Raw genomic sequence first — 20,431 nt, 5'->3', positions numbered from 1 at the left:
ACAAACAGACACAGAGATAATACAGTATATGAAGGATTGAAGCACCTAGTGAGTAAAGGCAACACAGCTTTTTGTGATTGTTATCAATAGATTACAGAAAGGCAATGTCATCTAACTGCTACAGACAACCCCAGTGAGTGATCAGACCCCTTATTCATTCATTGATACAGTTTTACCATGTTAAACCTTGCTCTGTTTAATAATGCCAAGCATTGATGCCTAATTCAACTGATTTTTAAAAAGTTCCTTTATTAAAACCCTTTGCCAGCTCACAGCACTGTTTCTAAATGCAGTAATCACATTTTAAAGTCTGAACCTGAGACATAGCCCTGCAAGCTCTATTTTTTCCAAACTCTGCCTTATACATAAATACAAACACAAGAAATCTTTGTATGCTCCTTGATATTTAAGTATACCATAAAATATAGTGGTATGCTTCAAATTCATACAAAGCCACTATATATGTACAAGTTTATTGTCTCAAATATCATTCAAGTGTTTTTTTATGCATCTATACAAAATGTATTAATAATTTCAGAAATATATTTTTACAATGCAATTATATTTGGCTGATATTAGAAATTGGGAGCCATCGACTAACTGTATTCATATAAATGAATTATTGCCCTAAGCATTTTATAGCTGTGACATATTGATTTTAAGTACTTTTTATTTAATCGTTTTTACATTTTCTGTAATAAAATACACCTATGATTCCAGACATATGAAATACTGTATGTGATATTAAACAAGCAGGCTATTTTTTCCAGCCAGACAATTAATCTGTTTTCTGTATGGGTCAGTAACCCCCTTCAAGGATGTTTCCCTCACTTGCATTCCATTTGCTGGGGGAGTATAAACTGACCAGCAAGATATTACTTAAAATACTAACACACCTACTGACTGCATGGAGATGAAAATTATTATTACTGCTGTTCAAAAAAACACTTATTCATAATTAAATGCATGTGTATAAATGCAAGTCTACCCCAGAATCCAAGGAGTCACATAGACTGTGCTTACAATTATTAACAGCTGTATATTAGTTTGTATTAAAGACAACATAAAAATGCAACAGTAAAAATAATGTGACCATATTTTACTTCATAATTTATAAAGTTATAGTTGGTAAAGACATCCTCACTGTATAATGTTTTACATTGACTTCCTCACGATGTAAACATCTAGCTCTTTTTTCCACTACTGACGTATTGTTTAACAGCATCTTCTGGTAAAAGGCAAGAATAAAAATGAAGTGTACATCCATCCTTTATAGCAAACACTCATGCATCTTCCACACTCTTTCATACTAAATGGAAATAAACATAATTGATTAGGAAGATGTAACTCAATAAGGCATAACTGAATAATCTGTCAAAATAGGGAAGAAATGGCTCAGAGAACATACAGTATGCAAGATTGGAACCTCTATAAACTGAGGCCTCACTGCAGTTGTACGAGTAGTAGTTGTAATGGTAGCAGTAGTATCACATATACAGAGTACAGTGAAATTCTAACTTGCAAAGTACTTTGCAAGCTTCTTGTGAGCATTTACAGCTAATGCATCTTTATCTAAGTCTAAAAAAATGTCTAGAAAGAGGCTTTTACATGTCACATTATCAAAAGTTGTGTTGGTGGGCAAAACACTGAAACAATAGTTTAACACAATTGATCACCAGCAGAAGATTTGAAGGAGACAACATAAGTTATCTGTTACTAGAGAGCCATAGTGAGGGATCATATCTTTTGTTTGCATAATATTTCACTATTATTAGAAACAGGTGTGTAAATGGATCCCTCCACAGTTGATAACCAACTCAAGGGACCCTCTTTTAATTCCTTACTTAGTGAAACAGGAAAATTCAGCGTTTTACCTCCAACCCTCAAATTGGAAACACTGCAGCTATACCATTCAATGTGTATTTATAAAATTCCAATTGAAAAAAGAAAAAACAAGTATGCATTAAACTATTTTGAGCATTGGTTCAACTTATATGTTTTGTTTGTTGAGAGGTTGCATCAAACTTTGTATAGGATAGGTATAAGAAATTCTGTATAGAGTGACTTGGAATTAAGGTTCACCATGTATTTGCCAGTTTAACCTTTTTCGTAATATCACTATTAAACTGGACTAACAAGATTAATTCAGAAGAATGTTGGCATGTACCTTTTTAAGCCATTACATTAAATAATATTGATGTAGTATCTGTTATTTAACTATAGTCTTATAAATATACAGTAAATTCAGACCCGTTGATTTTCTGAACACTTTATTGTGTTGTAAATTTTAAACAGATACATTTGCCATTTGTCCCATCTGTCTACACTCAAATCATAATGACAAAGTGGAAAAATGATTTCCGAAATTTGTGTAAATTTCTTAAAAATCAAAATCTGAAATCTCTCATTTAAATATGTATGTACACCCTCTGCTGCTGTACTTTTAATTTTGTTCACTTGCATCCTGTTTGCTTTAATTATCCTTCAGATGTGTTTAGAGCTTGATTGGAGTCAATGTCTGATAAACTGAAATGATTGATCAGTTAGAAAGGCACAAACCTCTTTATAGAAGGTCCTACAATTCACACTGCAAGTCAGAACAAAAACCAAACCATAAAGTCCAAGAACTCTCTACAGACCTCTGCAATAAAACTGTGGTGAGGCTTAGATCATGGCAAAGATATAAAACCATTTGTAAAGCTTTGAATGTTCCCTAGGGCGCAGTGGCCTCAATAATTGTTATATGGAAGAAGTTTGGAACCACCTTCCTTTGCTGTAATGGGAGAATCTGTCAGAAGGACGACCGATTTAGCAGCACTCTATCAATTATGTATTTATGGTCGAGTGGCTAGATGAAAGCTAGCTATTCTTACTAAATGGCATTTTCTGTAAAGGACTCTGAGAGCATGAGGAAAAGACTCATTGGTATGATGCATCAGAAGTCTGGTGAAGACCAAGCACTGCTCATTACCTTCCTTAGTGCTGGCAGCATTATGCTATGCTGGTGCATTACAGCTGTGGGAACAGGGAGACTGGTCAGAATTGAGGAAAGAATTAATACTGCTAAATACTTGAATAAAACCTGGTCCAGAGTGCATGCAACCTCATAACGGGGTGACAGTTCAACTTTTAGCACAACAATGTCCCAATATATACAAAAAGATAATGCTGGGGTTGGTTAAGAGCAAGTCTCTGAGTGTCATTGAGTGACCCAGCCAAGGCCCGGACTTAAACCTCATAAAACATCAGTGGAGAGACCTGAAGACAGCAGTTTATAGACACTTACCGTCCAATGTAATGGAGCTTGGGAAGATCTTCCAAGATGAATGGAATAAAACTGGCCATATCCTGATGAGCAAAACTTGTAGACACATACCCAAGAAGACTTGAAGCTGTAAATGCTGTCAAACAGGCTTTTATATAGTACTGAATTAAGGTTCAAAATACTTAATATGAATGGAAAATTTCCATTTTTGATTTTGAAGAAATGTCCAGACCTTTCTGAAAACATATTTTAACTTTGTCATTATGGGTTACTGAGTGTAAAGTATAGAGTGTATAGTAGCCAAAAATTATAAATGGATCCATTTAAAATTAAAACTCCAACACAATAAAGTGAGAAGAAAGTGAAGGGGTATTAATTCTTTCTAAAACTAGTGTACAATGTATAGATGTCTGACTGGCCATTTGCTCAGGCTTCAACACTATTTAGGTTTTAAGCTTTTACATGTTGTGTTTATGTTTTTCTGAGAGTTCATAAAATTGTGGAAGAATGTAATTTTTTTCCGATCAGGCATATTTTGCTTGAAGGTGTTAAGAATTACCTATATTTAGGAAGTTTGTTGATTTGACATCAGATGTAGCTAATGCGTTAAGAAATATTTTCATTGTTCTATAAAAAGGCGGTAGCCACAAACAATTCAACAGAATCTGAGTTTTGCCAGTCTGTTAATTTGTGCAGTCTGCCATTCCTACTAATCTCCTTTTGGCTGGTACTCATGTGTCAACTGGGTGCATTTCACAAGTATAACAGGAGCATAAAGATGAAATTAAGAAAGACAGTACAAGAGGCATTGTTTCTGGGAAATGTGTCAATGTGCTGAGGTAAAAAGATGCTGTCTGAGTGTGGTGTAGACTACCTTGGCTGTTGCCAGAAGCAAACTTTAATCTTATGATTCTGCAAATTTTAGTTTAGTGCACTTCTGATCATCATCTGTGATATTAATCTATGGCTGAGCAGGCAGGCAGGCAGGCAGCCAGCTATGACTGAGGTGACTCAGTGGTGCCCCCTGTGCTCTGTTATTTAAAGTTGCATATACTTTGAGTTTTACATGGTAGCTGTGCTTTCCTGTCTCTGTAAAATTTCAGTTAAAAGGAAAATTATACATTAGGGCTCAGTACGCTAACATTTTAAACAATAATAATTTTAGATATGAGTCAGAAGTCAAGATTCCAGTGTCTTGCTTTATCAAAACAGAAATGAATGAGAGCTGGTTGGTGCATGTGTATTCATTTTATTATGTTTTCCTTCAGCACAGTGATTAGCCATGAGCCTATTTTAAAACAGACGCAAGTCCGTTTCCACGACAACATCCCTTCACCAGTTCCTATTGCATTGTGGTTGGCAGACCTGCCTATTAGCGCCACATTAGAATCTAAAGATATGTTTTGTTTAGCCCTCTATTACACTGTCTGTAGACTGTCTTTTTGTCTTTCTGCAGAATCCCAACATCTACCCTGCTTTAACATGAACAAATAGATAGCATGTCCAGTGTTGAGAACTTGTGTTGAAAACAATACATTTCAATCTATAAATTTTTCATTTGTTCTTTTATATTATCTCTAGTAAGTCTCCTATTAATGCTCTCTGCTAATTTATATTGCTCAAAATGAATTTAATCAGCCTTTTCATTTGTGTGTGCTCTAAGCATAATGACACCCAGGGCTACTTAGGGTCAAATTAGCTCAAGTGGACATGATATTATTTATAGAAAAAGGACCAGGGAGGGTAAGACAATGTAAAATGTAAAGAGGCTGCTTAAGCATTAAGAGAGCAGATCCACTGAATTCAAGCACGCTATTAAAGGGTGGCAGTAACAACAATTCCTAAGATAAGGCACAGTTCAAGTGTTTAGAGAGACCATCTAGATGGATTAAACTGCTGCATTTTTGTTTACACTATGAAGAATTCAACCCATGATCACAGATTTCTTTACAGAGTTGATTTACTATAGCTTTACATCAAGAGATGTACAGAAATGTGTATGTCCATGTTTAGCAAATTGTAACATTCCAGCACTGTAATTTTGACTCATGAAAATTTAAGCATTTATATATTTAGTGCTGTCCAGTTATATGTGTTTATGTATTCAATGCTTTGGAAAAAAGTACACCACCTTGTGTTCATACACCATTGCCTTGGTCAAGTACCAACAAAGTATGCTTTTGAATCCTTCATTACTGTCTAGTCATTGTATTCAGTGCCCATATTATTAGAGCGACCTGCCTTCAACATGTAATTAACTCCAGTATCAATTACAGCATCATCCATCCATCCATTGTCTAACCTGCTATATCCTAACTACAGGGTCACAGGGGTCTGCCAGAGCCAATCCCAGCCAACACAGGGTGCAAGGCAGGAAACAAACCCCGGGCAGGGCACCAGCCCACTGCAGGGTGCATGCACACACACACCAAGCACACACTAGGGACAATTTAGAATCGCCAATGCATCTAACCCGCATGTCTTTGGACTGTGGGAGGAAAGTACCTGGAGGAAACCCACACAGACATGTATTAGTATTTTGACAATGCTTTTTAAGGTAAGTGGGCAAGTTCCAGCAGTCTACATGAAAATGAGCCAGGCAAAATAAGTTACTGTAAGGGTTAGAAGCACCACTGTGAATACATCTATAGCTGTAACCCTTTTGGTATTTTCACACATAACTGCAATAATGTGATTGTTCTGTCAAGTATATTCCTTCTAAACAATATTCACCCAAAAGAAGTCCTGTGCTTGGAAACAGACCTTTAATGAAACAGACTGAAGAATGGTAATGGTGAATGGACTACATTCAGTTTATTGATAGCTAAAAGCAATAGAGAAACACTGATAGCAATAAGAAACACATCAAGATTCACAGCTTTTGGGGTCTACTGTATATGAGATATGGCGTATACCCCACCAGGTTCCACTATTGTGAGTGAAAAATCGAGTTGTGGTTGCAGTGTACGATACTGATAATAGAGTTTAGATTAAAAATAAATAAGTAAAAATGATCTGATATGGTGTATCCTGGTTCCAGCTGATTCACACTGATGGGAGCATCAGAATATGACCCCTTGAAACCAAAGATCCATGCTTCCTGGTGTCAGAAATGCAGACTGGAAGTGTGCTTTCATTGTACACAATGGGTTACTTGATCACAAAAAAAAAAACCAAATTTTAAATGCTGCAGGATATTTAAATACAAAGTACTTTATTTCAGGACATCAAGAAATGTAAGTTGACTTTTTTGCAGAGGCACACTCTACTAAAAAAAGCAAGGCCGGAAAAACCCTATAATTGCTTCTGGAAGGTGACTTTGAATTCACCTTAATATGATGGCGTGCACTTTCATTGGAGTTTCAAAACACTTTGGGACAAAACAGAATGATCAGTTTGGAAAATACACTGATATCAAGATAGGTCATCATTTTTCTGGTACATTTTTCACGCCTTATAGAGGCTCTGTTCCAAAATATGTGCACTGTTTTCTGGTCAGATGAAGGACCAAGTCACTATTAGGCTGGGGTACTTAAAAATGGTTTCTCACTATAAGTTATTCTGCATTTTGCAAAGTCAGTGTTTTTATTGTAGTGTTCTTTTCAGGAAGATAATCCTGTAACCTGTTGTACATCTGATAGTGCATGAAAGTGACTTCTACCTTGACTTTTTAATACTTTTTGTATGTGAGATACTATTTTCCTCCTGAGTTCACACTACATTTTAACTGTCTTTACTTTTCTTATCTAGGTGAATGGGAAGGAGCTGTCTCGTTTATCCCAAGAACAGACTCTAGAGGCACTGCGTGGTTCCAAAGACCCCCTAGTAATCCAGGTGCTGCGACGTAGTCCCCGCTCCAAAGGAGGAGGGAATAATACCGCACTGGGTGGTGTATGCAGTGCAGGAGGATCTTCAGCTGGAATAGTTCCGCAGGATATGCATTTTGTGGATAATGGTACCCAGACAGACATTACATTTGAGCACATCATGGCACTGGGCAAGCTTAGGGCACCATCACCACCCTTGCCTCCAGTACTTGAACCATATGTGCTATCAGAGTTGTAAGTATTGATACATGTCATTATGTTCATTGGATAACTGGTTTTGTGATCATTTTAGTGACTCCCTGAAAAATATGTTTTTTCCTTTTTAACTTTACATTCAATGTGGAAAAGGAGCTGCTGACAGCTAGACCCTCCAGGAATTATTAATATGCTGTTTTCTTACTCCAGAATGATTTTGATGGAGAACACAGCTCAGGGAAGAGTGAATAAATTTAGCTTTAAAATCCAAGCATTCATCTCATTACTTTGAAAACATAGAACAGCCACATCAGGCATCTTTGGACACCTGAAAGAAATTCAGGATGCCTAAAGCTGTCGGGAAGAATATAATTTTCTCTAAAGTCTGAGTTGACTTACTGTCTTTAGAATTGGAATCACTGTCCTAGCACACTTGCAATAGCAGTCTCAATGGTCAGAAGCATCTTTTGAAAAAGGATTGAGTTCCTCTTTGTCTAGCTAGCTCTCCCAAACCTGCTTTCACTTCTGTGTTACAGATTTGACTCTAAGTGACTTTTATGTTAAAGATTTGAATTAGCATGTACATTAAAAACTAGCTTTAGTCATGGCAGAGGGATGGATGCTTCACTAGTGCTGTATGTCTCATAAATAAATATATTATTCCATATTGGCTATGATATGTTTTAGACTCTTAGTGCTTGGCTGAGCTTGAAGCAAGTCTCCATATACAATCCTCTGATCCATACATGTTAAAAATAAGATTTAGGCTGAATCATATTCCAGTCCAGGCATATGTACACAAATGTATGTACACAGGCACCTCTTTATCTTCATACCATTAAAATCCATATATACTGTACTACCACACTTTTAAATGCATGTACAAAGACACATTTACTACTTACATTAAAACAGAACATACAGTAAATAGACACACATATAGTATACAGTAATCCCTCCTCGATCGCGAGGGTTGCGTTCCAGAACCCCCCGCGATAGGTGAAAATCCACGAAGTAGAAACCATATGTTTGTATGGTTATTTTTATATATTTTAAGCCTCTTAGAAACTCTCCCACACTGTTTATAAATATTCTCCGCACAGTTATACAGTAAACCCTTGTTAATCGCGGTTAATCTGCTCCAGACAGATAAATGAATTCCCACGAAGTAGGATTCTTTATTTATAAATCTAATATTTTCGTAGTTAGAGCATTGAAAATCTGTTTACGACCTTCTAAATACGTTTTTTAACATTATTAGAGCCCTCTAGACATGAAATAACACCCTTTAGTCAAATGTATAAACTGTGCTCCATGACAAGACAGAGATGACAGTTCTTTCTCACAATTAAAAGAATGCAAACATATCTTCTCTACAAAGGAGCGCCGTCAGGAGCAGAGAATGTCAGAGAGAGAGAGAGAGAGTGCAATAGGGCTGTTGGGCTTTTATGTATGCGAAGCACCGCGATAAAGCGGCCACAATGAAGGGATCAATGTGAAGGTAGTCTTTCAGCATTTTTGAGAGGAGCGTCCATAGCCTCTGTGCAAACAGCCCCTCTGCTCACACCCCCTCCGTCAGGAGCAGAGAATGTCAGAAAGAGTGAGAGAGACAGAGAAAAGCAAACAAACAAAAATCAATATGTGCTGCTAGAGCTTTTAAGTGTGCAAAGCACCGCGCGGGAAGCATATCGTATATCATTGAGGAGTTTTATTTAATATGTAATAGATGCTCTGATTGGGAAGCTTCTCAGCCATCCGTCAATAGCGTCCCTTGTATGAAATCAACAGGGCAAACAAACTGAGGAAGCATGTATCATAAATTAAAAGACCCATTGTCCGCTGAAATCCACGAACCAACGAAAAATCCGTGATATATATTTAGATATGCTTACATTTAAAATCTGTGATGGAGTGAAGCCGCGAAAGTTGAAGCGCGATATAGCGAGGGATCACTGTACAGAGCATTTTTAAGATATATGTAAATTTTAACATTCAGAGATCTCCATTCCAAAAATATATTAAGGTTCAACAGCTCACTTCTTACTTCTTTTCTTTTTCCCGATGCTGATCTCTCTCCATAGTCCTGCTTTGAGAGGCAGCGGTCATCTAGGGAGGTCTGGTAACACTAATGCCAAGACAATCGGAAAGCATTCTCACCAGTGGAAAGCAGTTTCTAGAAGACCTAATACCAAGTGTTTCCAATTAACAAATTGCTTCTTTTTATAGTTATTATGCTTTACCATAATATATTCCTTTAGTTTTAAGGATAAAGGAAAAATGGTTACTATACAATATATATAGAGTATTAGAACAACATGTTTTTCTATAGCACATTTTTATGCAAATAATATACGTAGCTCAAAGTGCTTTACAAGATGCCAAAGAGATAGTTACAAGAAAGAAAAAACTAGTAAAATTAGGTAAAAATAATAATGAATGAGTTAAAATAAATAAATATATCCATACAAGCTTATATAACATAGATATACAGATGAGTACAATAATAAGGTCAGATGGCTGGGAGGACAGAAATAAAAACAAACTCCTGGTAAGCTGGAGTAAAATAAGAAAATCTGCATGGGTTCCAAGGCCAAAGACCACCCAGTCCTTACTGGGCATTCATTGTTTCTAGGCTTCGTCCCAGAAGATTCAGTGAAGTGGAGCTCATGGACAGCTGGGGCACTCGCCTTTGTTCCAGCATCACAGGTGGCTGCATAGTGGTGGTGCAAAACATCACCACAGAAGAACTGTAAAAGAAAGCAGAGAAAAGTACAGATTAGTGAAGACTGCATGTATATGATATTTATAAGCCTATATAATATATTAAGAGTACAACTAAAATGTAGCTATGAAATAGCCAAGTTAAAAGAGGGAGATTTTAGTGGTTTTTAAAATGTTTCACAGTATTAGCCTGCTGTATCTTTATTGGTAAAGTATTCCAGATTGTTGGTGCATTATGCTTAGTTCTTGGGATAATAAGCACAGTACCATCAGAAGATCTAGGGTTATGACTTGGAGTGTACAGGCATGAAAAAATGTAGGAAAATTTAAGATTATTTAAGGCTTTATATAGCATTAGTAGTATTTTTAAGGCAATTCTAAAGGAAATGGGTAACCACTGTAACAATTTTGTGACTGCAAAGATGTGCTCAGATTTTCTTTTTGTAGCTAAGATTCTTGCTGCTGCTTATTTAGTCCTATAAAGAGTGCTTTGCAGTAATCTAGTTGACTGTGTGAAAAAGCATGCCCCTAGACACAGACAGACAGACAGACAGACACCAGAATGTCCAAAATGCACACGTTTATTAATTTCACAGCACTACAATGCCAACAATCTCAGTCTCTTTCTCTTCCTCTTCCTCTCAATGACCTCCACTCCCCTCGTCACAAGCTTCGTCTCCTTCCTCCCAACTCCAGCTCATCTTCTGGAGGGAGGCGGCCCCTTTTATATTGACCCGGACTTCCTGGTGTGGTGGAAGTGCTGCCATCCAGGGTTCCAACAACGTCCGGGCGCCCCCTGGCGGTGACTCCGTCTTTGCACAGGGTTGAGCTTCGTAGCTCCGTGACCCCATGCAGTCCAGAGAGGCCACCCTCCTGCGCTCCACTTTCCCATTTCCGGTCCCCTGTTTCATCCCCGGGCATCAATGACAACTGAAAAAAAAATCGTGAATTGATGAATTACTGTATTTGTATACAACTAACATATTTATCTGTTCCCTGAAGAGTAACCATATTGATTATTTTGCCTTGAATTGGCTTTGATATTGGAGTTACAAAACAAGCTAAAAATATAATTTGAACTATTTTAATTACTGTATAAAGTAAATGAATACAAAGCTCATACATTTACTGTTTTCAGATACCTGTTTAATTTAAATATGGTTGCAACTGTTGCATTTTGTGCATTTATATTTAAAGGAACTTTTCTTGGATTATGTTGAATGATTCATTACCATTCTTACTGCTCTTTTGCAGGCCACCTCTTGACCATGAATATTACGACCCCAATGACTATCTGGATGGGAGCCACCATGAAGTAGACAGAGCAGATGAACTGGAATATGAGGTGGGAGTGTTTAGCTCTTAGACGTTCTGTACCATTCTAATAAAAAAAGCAAAAGTTTTATAAACATAGGGTAGGCTAGAGAAAAATAAATATCTGCCTTTGGGTCAAATGTTTTGCACATGGGCTGTCTTTTTTTTTAACTGATGCATTCTAGTTCCGTATTTTTTTTTATGTAGTATCATACAAGTCACTCTTTACCCTGATATGAACATGCCACTAGTATGTGAGTAAACATTCTTAAAAAAAAACTTAATTTCAGTCTTCATGACTACAAATTAATGTATAAAGTGCTCTTTATCTTCAAAGGTATTTCTCACATGTGAAGTTTACAGTTCAATCAAGGCAGGGATTTCTTAATATTATTCCTGGAGTATATACTGTCAGAAACTCCACACAGAGCCATAGCAAGTTTTGGGCCAGCCACCCGTATATTTGGTATCCTGGCTGCAAAGTCATAAAAATGTTTATACAGCACTGATGTGCACAAAACAGAGTCCAAAACAGAACTGAGGGAACAAGGAAAAGGTGGAGTTTTTTAAAGGGTAAGACAGGAAGTAAAATCAGAGGGGTCGGGTTCATAAGGGTCTTCAGCCATAGGCTCGGACCCGGAAGTGACGTCAACAGGGCCAAGTGGAATCTCCCGTGGATGGTCTGCAGGCCAGGGAGAAAAAGAATCAATGCACTCTGCCACATCCCGTTCTGATTTGGAATTGCCCTTACTCAAGCCCTTTAGCTGCCTCCCATTCACACGTGTGTGACAATACGCAAATTATTTTCAAGTCATGGAACATCATATCTTTTTTGACTGTGAAACTTTTTGGTAAGAGGCAGCCTCATCAATTTGCTTGTCATATAAAAGCTGCACACAAGTAGATTAAAATGCATAGAAAGGGTCTGACACATTAAAGCACTTGCAGAAAGAAGCACTCTGTGAGACATTATATGAAAAAAGTAAGCCATTACATAGCGGGTTCTGCACAACTGTTATATACACACCTGTCCTTTCTACATAGAACTTGTATCCTACCAATTCATAGCATCAACATGTGTTTGTGTATGCCTGCTTGAATAGACAATTAAACATCTACTTTTTCTAATACTATAAGCAGCAGGCAAGCTCATGGAAAATATGCATCAAAAATGCCAAATGAAATGCACTGGCTGTTTACTCTATAGAAGCAAATGTGAAGACTAAGCCAAAATTTTTTTCATGGTTTCAATAGGCTTTAATTAGCTTTGAAGACAATTTGTCCAATTTTAAAGACAACAAAAGAAAACTATTGATTAAAACAAATAAAAATCCTTACAGAACATGTCCCATTCTTTAGAGGTAATAAAGGAATAAAGCATGCTTGTTCAGGACAGCAAACATTCTTCTGTCCACACTGTGTAGCAGTTTTGTTCAATTTAGGACCAAAAACTATTGCAGCAGCTTCTGGCACAGGATCCACTACACCAACAAGTGAGTAGCAAACATTCACAAATAAACTGGATATCATTCATGACTGTCAATTTTAATAATATGTACTGATCACAGAACTTGAATGGCACATGGTGTGAAAACAATTTGTTATCTTGTGACAAAAGAATTACTAACAATATGATTGGAACAAATCAAGTCAAGTTGGAGAGCATGCACTGGTACAGTGCGTTGCCGCACCCACTACATGACGAAACAACTTGGGATCCCGGTGGGAAACCCACCAGGCAGACATGCGGTCTAGTCCTACCCTCCGGAAATGACCCTCTATCTGCCGCAGCCAGGTGTTACGTGGTCCAGCCACTCAGGTCCCCAACAATGAGGATCTTACGAGCCAGATCACCTTCGGGGAAACACGTCACATAGTCATAGTGCACAATGCAGGTAATGTGCTTCATTCGGGACACCATGAGCAACTGCTCATATGACACAAAGTCAAACCAACGGTACCCAAGGATTTTCCGGAGAAACACAGTACCAAAGGAGTCCAGTCTTCGTCTCAGGTCACTGGATAGCGTCCATGTCTCGCAACCATATAGCAAGACAGGAAGCACCAGGACTCTAAAGACTTGGACCTTCGTCCTTTTGCATAGATATCGGGAGTGCCACACACCCCTTTCCAGCGACCTCATGACTCCCCATGCTCTCCCAATCTGTCTACTAACTTCACAGGAAGAGTCACCAGAGACATGAATGTCAATGCCAAGGTAAGTAAACCTCTCGACAAGGTCAACACTCTCTCCACAAATAGATACACTGCTGATGGCTGTGCCCAAGAGGTCATTTAAGGCCTGGATCTTGTCCAGGACACTCGCAAGCCCAGACACTCAGACTCCTCACTCAGTCTCTCAAGTGCCCCGATCAGAGCCTCTATTGATTCCACGAAGTTCACAGCATCGTCAGTAAAGTCAAGATCCGTGAATCTTTCTTCACCAACAGATGCCCCACAGCTGCTGGACCCCACGACCTTGCCCAACACCCAGTCCATACAATCATTGAACAGAGTAGGAGCAAGAACACCCCACCCCTGATGAACCCCATAATCAACTGGGAAAAACGCAGAGGTACTGCCTCCACTCTGCACAGCACTCACAGTACCAGTGTACAGGCCGGCCATGATATCCAGCAACTTCGAGGGGATCCCGCGAACCCTCAGGATGTCCCACAGGGCAGCTCGATCAACTGAGTCGAACGCTTTGCGAAAATCGGCAAAGGCTGCAAAGAATCTCTGCTGATGTTCGTGTTTGTGCTCCATGAGAACCCTCAGTGCCAGGATGCAGTCAATGGTAGACTTCTTAGGCGTAAAACCAGACTGTTCCGGTCGCTGGTAGGTGATCAAGTGATCACGGATCCTATTGAGAACGACCCTAGCAAGGACCTTACCCGGCACTGAGAGCAGTGTTATCCCCTGTAGTTGCTGAAATCCAGGCCACCCTGTGGGCACCCATCAACCACCGAGTGAAGCTGCAAATAAAATGTCTCCCTCGCCAAGACATCACTCACTGCGGTCAGAGCATACAACAGACAAGTCACCCAGTGAGTGCTGTAATCTGAGTCCTGTAATATGCTCGTTGAAAGGAGTGCCATTGGACACCATTGGAAGAAGCCAATCCGCTACGACAACAGCTACTCCCTGAGTATGACAGCCATCAGACCGACCAGACCAATAAAAGGTGTATCCACCATCTGGCCAGTCCCCAGTCTGCGCACTTCAGACAGTGCTGCCACTGAAATGCAGAGTTTACGCAGCTCCTCCGACAGCAGAGGAAGATGATCATCTTGCCGGAGAGACAAGATGTTCCATGCGCCCACCTGTATGGACCGCCTCAAATTGGGACCCAAGTGCTGCTGTGCAGCAGGCGATGCCTCAGCACCACACCAATTCCGATCCCCAACAGACCCCACCCTGTTGGCTCTCCAACGTTTTCGACTCTTCCGGGGATGAGGGCTTTCCCCCATCCCCTTCATGATGTGAACAGCCATCCTTTGGGCAGCTGCAGCAAAGCTACTCCGGCGGAGAGCAAAAAGGAGTCCTTTCTTTAGTCTCGGAGCTTTGTGAAGTTTTTTAAGGTGGCTAGAGTGTCAATCCTGCCACCAAACCCCATGATTTCCCCACAAGTTGGAGGACCACTTGCAGGGCTGGATGCAGTTTAATGTCATACCCAGGACTGATGATTGGATCATCTGCAAATAAATCAAAATGCTAAGAATTAAATAGTTACCACACAAAAGAAGGGTTTTTAATCCACACTGATGGAATAAGAGAAACAAAATATTTCTGGAATGTGAAAACTGCATTTATAGCTTCTGTACTTTCACAAAAAGGTCTCAATCTGTTTTAGACCTCTGACCATCAGTACAGTTTACACAGTGAGGAATTGCAACTTACCTAGCACATGAGGACTTGCTAAGTGCTTTTTTCCTCAAAGAGCTCCAAGCAGGACAACACCTAAGGTCATAGTAAGACAAGGTCACATTTAGTCAGTTTTCATTGCATTTCAGAATGCTTCAGATGTTAGCAGAAAAAAGGGAAAGGGCTATTGTCATGTTGCAGCATTGCCAGATATGCAGGATTTACATGACCAGTGAATTACCAACACATCAGATTGGACCATCTGAGGATTTGTTTCCGATCTTCCATTTATAATGCTGCTGAGAATGTTGGCAGACACAATTCTCACTTTAGTGTACAGGACAGTGAGGAAGAGATTTGTTAGAACAAGGTGACTTCACAGAGACACTTAGCTCATGCCACTTGACTGACTTGAGCTAGACAGAAGCTGCGATGCACTTTTGGGCAGTGTCATGCTTCTGTCTGTACCAGGAAATATCTGTAGACATGACCCATAGCTTGCCAATGGCCAGCAACTTTGTTAATCTGTCCGGCAGGATTCAGTAGCTCATTCCATCATACTAGAAGAGCCAATCACACAAGATACTGAAGGAGAGCATGACAACTGTTGTTAATGTTCACATAATTTGTTCTTTGCCTTTTTTTTCTGTTGTATTGTTATGTTTTTTCTGTTATTCTCATTGGTTTATTTTAATTTTTGCAATGAACTTTGAAATTTCAGCCCTAGTGTTTTGTATGTTACCAAGATAATTAGCAAAAAGCTAGCTACACAAAAGCAGACAATATATGTTGATAGCTCATTGTGTTCATTCTCCAAATATAACTGTGCTATTTTCTTAATGATTTATGTAATTACTAGTGAAGGTACCTGGATTTGAATAGGTAAATGTATAATAGGTTAAGGTAAGAAAGCAAATATTTGTGTTTTTTAAATGTTGACCATTTTATCATTGCTGGATGAAGCACTGGTGTCTTATCTGCAACCTATACTACTTATCTAACTATCAATGTGTGTGTCTGTTCTCAAGAATCAGTAATTTGTTTAGTTTTTTTGTGTAGCTTTGGATTCTTTAATTTCCGTAACTCACCATGAACACTACTTCCTTGTATTTCCTGTGTTTAGCATGGTTTGTTTCACAAATAGATGTGTAATCCCACATTAACAAACTAAATGGCTTGCTGAATATTTGAATTCTTGGAGCACAGAGAGCATCTGGAGTAGGAGGGTAGTGGCCAGGGGGATTGGGGTTCACGAACATCGCTGCAGGTCTCCATATTATTACAGAACACAGCACCAATGACAGAATTTCAATAATGCTGTAAAGATGATTCAAAGTTGATTCTTTCAGTGTTGAATTGAAATTGTTATAAATCATAATTTTATATTATCATGAAAGTCTAAAATTATATCTGTCTAATAATAAAGTGGACTTGAATAAATGTCTACTATCAAGAAACAGTAAAAGTTACTAGAACCATCCTCAATCATTCTCTTTCAACCATATTCTGAGCAGTGACTAGACATGCACTAAATGATCACATTTCTTTCTGTTTTATCTCTATTGCATTTAGCAACAATATCAGGTTTACAGCAGCATTAGCTATTTCAAAAATGTAAGGTTTTGCTTTGATAAAAAATGTAATGTGTGGTGATGCAATGTCTTCTTTGACAACTTTTTTCAGCAAGTAAATACGACATCTGTAATTTGTGCTAGGACTAGAAGTGAAGATGACTTTGAAATCTACTGTTTCTTCTTTTTTTTTTAAACTATAGTGATGACACCTGAAAACTACCACAGATATTTCTGTTTCAGGCATTTGCTAAGATTTCTTTTGAAAATATGCAAACTTGTTTTAGATTCTTCCATTTTCTTTAAGGGTTCCAATTATTTTATAATGTTTTGCTTTGTCCAGTAGAATGCATTCTCCACTTTCTTAGATTTACTTTTTTCCCCTCTAGGAGGTTGAGCTGTACAAGTCTAGTCAGCAGGACAAGCTGGGACTCACAGTGTGCTACCGAACTGATGATGAGGAGGATTTAGGAATCTATGTTGGAGAGGTAAGGGTGTTTGTTTTAGGGCACCAATAACAGCCTGTTTTACATTTGGGATAAATGTGTGAAATAAGAGCTAAATTTGTTACCAGAGTTAAATTTTCAGTAAATGATTTATTAAAACATTAGAACAGTCTAGACAAGAACAGGCCATTCAGCCAAACAAAGCTCGCCAGTCCTATCCACTTATTTCTTCCAAAAAAACATCAAGTCGAGTTTTGAAAGTCCCTAACGTCTTACTGTCTACCACACTACTTGGTAGTTTATTCGAAGTGTCTATTGTTCTTTGTGTAAAGAAAAACTTCCTAATGTTTGTGTGAAATTTAACACAAACTTAACAAGTTTCCAACTGTGTCCATGTGTTAGTGATGAACTCATTTTAAAATAACAGTCTCGATCCACTGTACTAATTCCCTTCATAATTTTAAACACTTCAATCATGTCACCTCTTAATCTTCTTTTGCTTAAACTGTAAAGGCTCAGCTCTTTTAATCTTTCCTCATAATTCAACCCCTGTAGCCCTGGAATCAGCCTAGTCGCTCTTCTCTGGACCTTTTCTAGTGCTGCTATGTACTTGAGTGTGTTTACCCTGCTTACCGTTTGTAAATATAACTAGGAGAACTGCTTAGGGACACTTCTTCTAGTTCTACTTATGTGTTCATTCCAAATGCTTCTGTGTGACCCCTCTGTAAAGTTGTAAGTGAAGCCCTTGTTTTTTAAACAGCTCACGGGACCTTTTAAAGTTTGGCTAGTTGTGCATCATTTGCAGAAACTTTCATTTCAAAAGAATCCAAGAGATGAAATTCTTGTGGTTGTGGACTCTCATACTCCAACTTCAGGTAAACATGTCAACACCAACAAAAAAAAGAGATATGTTTAAAGTGTTTCTATACTACTCTGAAGAGTTTTACTCTGGCTGTTGGCCTTTCTCTCTTTCTCATGGGTGGGGGTTGAACTGAATTAAGATTTGTAAATTTGACTTGATTGTATGGAATGTTACATGCTTTAAATAAATTCACTAAAAGTTATAAAAAAATAATAAAGTGTTTCTAATTATGTTATCAACATATACTTTAAAAATGATCAGAGTATGCGCTACTAAGTTAAAATAATGTAAAGGTTTAAAAGATAACTGTCACTTTGTAATTTAATGAAAAGGACAGAAATTAATAAAAATATACAGAGGAATGAATTTAGTCACTTTACTCCAGACCGCTGGTGTAACCCTAAAAAGGATTGCTGGTTTCTTCAGTGATGCCTCCACCCTACTGCCAGGTCTTCTGCAGCACCGTTTGCTCATCCCCTCGACCAACACACTGCACAAATTCAGCTCACTTCACTCATGCAGGGTCAGAGGCAACTCTACTGCCACACTATCCTCTGGTTTTTTGTGCCAACCCAAGGCCAGTGTCATCTTCCAAGGTTCACCAGCAGCCACTTACACATGCAAATAGGCCTCAGCAGCAGGGTGACGCAAAAAAGTGCTTATTCAAAAGAGTGCACCCAGCATCTTTCGTGCTCATAGAAGTTGCTTTTATAGCCAGCTTCTCTGGGCATCTCCGTCCCCTCTGATAGTCTGCGGCATTCTGGACAGTATTGTATGTCGCTCTTATGTCCAGACGCATGGCTTAGCCAGCTTGAATTATACATCATTTTGCCTCTTTTACAAACTCATTCTTATATTTCTACTCAGTGCTTTACATGTGAGATTAAATTAGAATGTGTGTTGCTGTTCTCTGCATTATATTTACAGTATCTATAGGAAGACTTCACTGCGCCACAGCCTTTTTTTAAACTGCACTTTCGAGACAATGTATTTTGATGTACCTGTTTAAAAATCAATAGCTGTAATGATTTGACTCTATTTTTTGATTTTTCTAAAATAGTCTCGGGGTTCTAAAAATAATGTGTATATTATCTTGAGGGTTTTTGAGTCCCAGGAATCCAGTTGGTTCCAATTTACTGTATTTACTCATGTTAGTAATTATTTGCATTGTCCCTAGAAACATTATGTATTTTGTATGTGTGCCACCATTTTGAGACTTCTTTGTTGAAAGTTGGTATGCCATTAGGTAAATTTAACTGCAGACTTGAGGCATGTGACATAACAGGGTCAAAGGTCTAAAGGTTAGCATTGTACATTTACAGGTTGTCCAGAACTCAGCATTCTTTTTGTTTGTTCAATGAAAGACTCTGTGGTTTCAAAATCATTCCTGTCCCTGATTAAGATTTATGTCTTTTGTTTTTGCTCCGTTAAATGAACTGTTCTGACTTTTGATCTCCTCATTCAATTCTGTAACTGCAATTTTTTGTCTTAGGTCCTGGGCTTAGTTTATTAGATTCTTGCTTTCCTGCTTATGACCTTAGATTGTTTCTCCAACTTCACACTGTGTTCTGATTCCAATTGTAAAAACAACTGCAGCAGCCTTACATAGTCAGTACAATTACATGTCCATCATGGTTGGCTTGACAAGAGTATTTTTTTTCAAGAGTCAGTTAGCTGTATGTCTGTGGTGATAATCTTGACCTTGTAATGCCCACACACAGCTTGCTTTTCTTACCTTTTGTGCCATGAGCTTGCAGAACAATGTCTATTCAGATAGACTGTTGTGAGTAGAGTGCTTCATTTTGGTGAAAGAGTGAGACTAGCATCTGCCTCTTTGCCCTTATTTAACTCATTTCCTCTAAAGAAACAGCACAACTGCTGGAATTAAAACAAGCACTCTGGATCTGCGGTTAGACTTGTGCTATGCACTATCTGCAGCTGTAGTTCTTGAGAGCAAGAGGCTAAATATATTAATTTCAACTGATAACAATTTAATTGTATCTAAATGTTCCTGGCTTTGATTTATAAGAGGTCATTAGCATCAGGGCTCTTTTCATTCTTGTAATTACGCAATTAAGGGAGAGTTTTATGTTAAAAAAATGTCAATGTATTTGAGAGATAGTGGAGTCTTGCCTATGTATCTGATCAGGAGGCAATGGTGTGTGTGAATGTGGTATAGCTGTTAAATCATAAAAGAAACTTACAGTCTGGGAACAATGTGTTTAAGCCATCTAGTCATCAAAAAGCAGCCTTGCTAATGAGCCATATACTACCCTTCTGCAGCCAGCCTCCTAGTTTTGTACTGCAAAAAATACCATTAAGGAGTTAGAGGTAAGATAAAAGATAACAATTCTCTATTTATTTAG

The 20,431-nt window shown here is 38.3% G+C and overlaps 1 protein-coding gene across 3 annotated transcripts in view; it reads left to right on the top strand.

Annotated features, from left to right (window-relative positions):
* Positions 1-20,431, top strand: part of LOC120542497 (PDZ domain-containing protein 4) — a 131,642-nt gene that overhangs the window by 92,127 nt on the left and 19,084 nt on the right. For all 3 annotated transcript variants that reach the window (XM_039775009.1, XM_039775008.1, XM_039775007.1), the window contains exons 3-5: positions 7,016-7,326; positions 11,263-11,353; positions 17,147-17,245. In XM_039775009.1, the coding sequence (XP_039630943.1) occupies positions 7,016-7,326; positions 11,263-11,353; positions 17,147-17,245 (501 nt within the window). The remainder of the gene's footprint in view (positions 1-7,015; positions 7,327-11,262; positions 11,354-17,146; positions 17,246-20,431) is intronic.

The sequence above is a fragment of the Polypterus senegalus genome, chromosome 13 (assembly GCF_016835505.1).
Source record: "Polypterus senegalus isolate Bchr_013 chromosome 13, ASM1683550v1, whole genome shotgun sequence".
Lineage (NCBI taxonomy): Eukaryota > Metazoa > Chordata > Cladistia > Polypteriformes > Polypteridae > Polypterus > Polypterus senegalus.
The sequence above is the reverse complement of the archived record's forward strand: the minus strand, read 5'-3'. Positions and strand labels throughout refer to the sequence as shown.